General features: G+C 49.4%; 1 protein-coding gene across 1 annotated transcript; it reads right to left on the bottom strand.

Annotated features, from left to right (window-relative positions):
- Positions 1-1,307: 1,307 nt before the first annotated feature.
- SMCP (sperm mitochondria associated cysteine rich protein) lies at positions 1,308-1,673 on the bottom strand. The gene has a single exon (XM_012812996.1). The coding sequence runs from the start codon at positions 1,671-1,673 to the stop codon at positions 1,308-1,310; it is 366 nt and encodes a 121-aa protein (XP_012668450.1).
- Positions 1,674-4,541: the final 2,868 nt, after the last annotated feature.

Here is a 4,541-nt window from a genome sequence, read left to right as displayed (position 1 = left end):
CAGAAACTAAACAAAGTGAGGGAGCATTGCCACTGGCGCATTGCTGCTAGGGAACCTCTGTTTTGAAAACTCAAGTTACTGAATATCACTTCAATAGATCCTGGAGGCTACTAAACAGAAATCGCAATTTTGAGCTAGTTTTTATAGGTGGCATTTAGTGTTTGTTTTGTTTTTTAAATAGAATCCATATGGTGTGATTCTACTTCCATGAAATTTTAAAAACACAAGCTAATTTTTAGGTACAAAAGTAGATCAGTTGCTTTCTTGGGATTGGTGGATAGGGAGAGGCGTGAGAGAGAGAATACCAAGGGACACTACAAACATTTTAAAGATGGTATGTCCATCATGCCCTGGGGCAGTGCAAGCTGAAGTGTGCGGAATGCACCTGATTTCTGTTTCTACCGCCCCACCCAGATTAATGGGCATGTATGGGGACAAAGTATGGAAACATTGTGCGTTCTTTGGAGTAAAATAAGGCCCTGGTGGCACTTTAAATGGTACTTTTAATTCTTGTAAAACCCCCTTGAAGAAGTACCATTACCCTTATTTTACACATGAGAAAATAGAGCCTCAGAAAGTTTGACAACTTGCTCTATGATTGCTACTCTCTGGCCACAGAGCCAGTGCTAATGCCAGAAGACTTTACCAGCTGCCACCAGCCACAGCGCTTTGCTCAGTCCTGGGAACTCTATCTTTTCCTACAATATCTGGGAATGGTGAGGGTGTGCAGTCATGCCCTGGGACTTATATGTTCGTGCTTTGTCTGGAGTCCAATGTGGTACTAAGGACCTGGGGAGATTAGGATTCCTGCGCTTAGGGTGACCAACTGTTCTCCTTTTCCTAGGCTTGAAGGGGTTCCTGAAATGCAGGATTTTGATTTTGATTTTAAAAAATCAAAATTTGATTTGATGATGAGCCAGGCCTCTAGATCAGCAGAGGCCTTGCTCTCCAGGAACTGATTTCATGGCTCCTTGGTCCTTCAGAACATGCACAGAATATTTTTTTGAACTTTAGGCCAAACTGATGAGATGGCTTCACTGGTAAATAAAGAAACAAGGGAAGGCAGTGTTCTTTTTCATTGCTCTTTTATTTCTGTGCTGTCTAAATGTCAGTAACACTAGGAAAGATGGTTCCTGCTTTTTTGACCTTACATTTGCAGATGGGGGCCTCCATGGGGTAGATGGCTATGAAAGGAGTCAGGGCCTCTGGTTGGGTAGAAATGGCAATCAGCAAAAAAACAGCTTTTCTAAACCAGACACCCAGGGATCTCCTACCCTAAAAGGGAGGAACATGGCTCCAGGGACAGTCTACTTGTTTGGCTTCTTCTGCCCGGACAGACCTGGCCCATCTTGTGAACTTTGGGTCTTCTCTTGGGTTTGAGGGCCCTTGTCCTGGTTTTGGGTTTGGTTGGGTCCAGATTCCTTATCCGAAGATGTACACTCAGGCTTGGTCTCTGGACAGCACCTGGTCTGAATGTAACATGGAGGCTTTGGGGGGCAGCATTGATTGCATTTGGGGGAGCAGCACTGATTGCATTTTGGGGGGCAGCATGGATTGCTTTTTGGGGGGCTGCACTGGTTGCATTTTGGTTGGCTGCATGGATTGCATTTTGGGGGGCAGCATGGATTGCATTTTGGTGGGCAGCATTTATTGTGTTTTGATTGGTCAGACATCTTCTGGAGATTTAGAGGTCCTAGGAAAAAAAATAGAGAAAATCTCATCAGAAGGAAAGTTGGGTGCATGCCTTCATTTCCTCCTCCTTACTTAACCCCCCAATATATCCATCTTCAGGGTGATGACTCAGACCAGAGTTAGGAAAGCAGGGGACACACCAGCCCCATGAGTCTATGCCCTTTTATTGGTCAGTATCTTTGTTTCTTACCAGGGAACCATTTGCCAGATAAAGAATTGAAAGACCAAAATATATAAGAAATTTGCCTGAGGTCTGTTCTCTAATGAGAAACAGTGTGATCCTCAGTAGACTGAATCTGAGTCAAGTTCCAGGCACATCACAAACATCATCTCATGTAATGACAGCTGTCAGCCTGAGAGATAGCCATCCTGACTCCGCCTCACATATGAGGACAGCTGAGGTCCAGAGATCTCCCTCAGTTGCTTTTAAGTAGATTCCAGCCAGGTTCCACCACCCACCCCTCAGGCCCAAACGTATGGTTGTTCTGGTCTCAAATTTGGCTCCCAGGGACTCAGGTGCAATGGGACTCCTGCACTTAGGGTGAGCACCTGTCACATGCTTCCTTAACCTACCATCTCACCCTCACACTGAGCACACGAGAGGCCAGTGCTGTGAGTCGGCTGCAGCAGGATGAGATGGGAAAGACATTGCAGGACCTGAGTTTCAGGCCTGGTAGCCCAAGGCTTGGGCAGCTCTGTCTTCCCCTCCCTGGGCTCCTATCTCTTCTTCTGTTAATAGAAAAGGGCAGTGGCAAAGATGAGGAGAGAGAAACCTACTCTCTTTCTTCCCAGGAAATCAAGCCCTCCTAGGAAGGTCCATAGGCCTAGGCCCCAGTGTGTGACCCCTGGGGTGGTCCCTGTCTTGTTTCCCTGTTCTTCCTGTCATGCATGGAAGAACAAATGGATGCCACTGTTGTGGGCCCAGATCAGGATAAAGGGCCTAGAAGTGGGTAGGGATCAGCAGGCAGTGGGGCAGGTTGTTATCTAGCCTTAGGGGGAACATAGGAGGAGGGAGATGAGCATGTGCCCCCACTGGGGACTCAGCTCACAGTCATGCCCTCCTGTGAGGGAGGTGCCGGGCTTGTCAGAGACCTGTCATCGAGTGGGGAGGATGGGTATGGGATTTGGAGTGACAACAGCTGAAGTGCAACCACCATCTGGCCTCTGACACTCACAAGATTTGTAACAAAATCTTCCAGCCCAAACTAGTTTTTAGGACTGAACCAGTTGCTGCTGTGGGCTTTCCTCTGAGCACACATATGTCCGGGTACCTGTGGGGTCTATATGTGTAGTACAGGTGCAGAAAAGGGAGAAGAGAGGTCCTATTTAGCAAGACCACACTAGACCGCTGTGCTTGCTCATGAGCCTCTCACCTTGGCATGACCGGCTCCCAGCAGGGCCTCCCTCCTACCACCAGCACTTCACTTGCTCTCCATGCCATCCCTGCCCTGCAACCCTGCCACCCTGCCAGCAGGCCACTTTCTGTTCCAAATGCTCCATCCAATGCTTAGAAACCCACCCCTCTTGTCTTCTCGTTCTGTTCTTTGCTGTGTCCTGCAGACAGAGGGACTCTTGGTGGCAGCAACTACAAATCCCTCCTCACATCAAAGGCCTCCTGCTGGTTACCCTGTAGGACAGAACACTGTGTCATCCTTCCCTGCAGGTGTGCAGGATTCTCTAGTTAGGTGGCTATAAAAGACCTGCCAGGTGACCTACTTTGCTATTTGAACTACCTTGTGACTATTGAAGACCTAGGGCTTTGGGTGTCTTAAATCATGGGTGTCAGGCTCTCGGACTCAGCCCTTTTCATCTGGGGATCCACCTAAACCCAGCTCACATCATACAGATTGTCCCACTGAGTCAGGTGTGCCTGACATCTCCACCCACACAAGCAGCAACTTTCCCAAACTGACAAGTCAGGCCCCAGCCCAGCCCAGCTTCATCCACTTCAACTTTCTGAGCTGTCAGAGCTTCACCTTGGGGTTTCTCTGTGGGAAGCCTCTGGCCTGTGCCCGAGGAGGCTGTCAGAGGGTCAGCTGGAGGAAATACCCACAGGGAAGGGTCACCTTGCGAGGCCCTGACACCTGGCCTAAATCCTTCACACTCTCAATTCCTGCCTAGAAGGCTGCAGCCTGCGTGGGGTCAGGGGCAGTTCCCTCATGAAAGGGGAATGTGATTTCCTGGGTCGGGGGACTTTATGTGACTCCATACTTGGATCCATTGGGATTTTTAGAAAGAGCTTCCTGTTTTAAGAGAAAGACACTAGAGCAAGGCCTCCAAGGGGTAGGGGTGAGAACAAGTCACAGTCCCTCTTCCAAGGGGTAGGGGAGGGGAAGGTGCAGCTGAGAGGGGCTGAGAGAGGGGCTGAGAGAGGAGGAGAGACCTGCTTTGAGATGTCTGACTTGCGTGGGAGGGAGGAGGAGGGGCAGAGGACAAGCTCTGCAGAGCAGAAAGAAAATGGGACAGGGACACGTTAATATAAAAATCAGGAAAAGGGGAGAGAGCAGGGCCACGAATGTCCTACTGTGAACCACCATGGCTATATTCTGAGATGTGTACCAGGAAAAGAGAGAGAGTGAGCATGTATATTCCTACAGAGGTGTGGGGATGTATGTGGGTCCACGCAGAGCACTGAATCTGTCCCATCTCCTTATGTGGGGTGTGTGGGTGAACGCAGAGAGCTCAATCTGTCCCATCTCCTTATGTGGGGTGTGTGGGCGCATGTAGAGAGCTGAATGTGTCCCATCTCCTTATGTGGGGTGTGTGGGCGCACGCAGAGAGCTGAATCTGTCCCATCTCTTTGTGTGGGGTGTGTGGGTCCACGCAGAGAGCTGAATGTGTCCCATCTC

This window comes from Otolemur garnettii, unplaced genomic scaffold (assembly GCF_000181295.1).
Source record: "Otolemur garnettii isolate 467f Iridium unplaced genomic scaffold, OtoGar3 scaffold00244, whole genome shotgun sequence".
NCBI lineage: Eukaryota > Metazoa > Chordata > Mammalia > Primates > Galagidae > Otolemur > Otolemur garnettii.
The sequence above is the reverse complement of the archived record's forward strand: the minus strand, read 5'-3'. Positions and strand labels throughout refer to the sequence as shown.

Excerpts from the sequence above, each read along its gene's own strand:
- SMCP (XM_012812996.1), bottom strand. The coding sequence starts at position 1,673 with ATGTCTGACCAATCAAAACACAATAAATGCTGCCCACCAAAATGCAAT.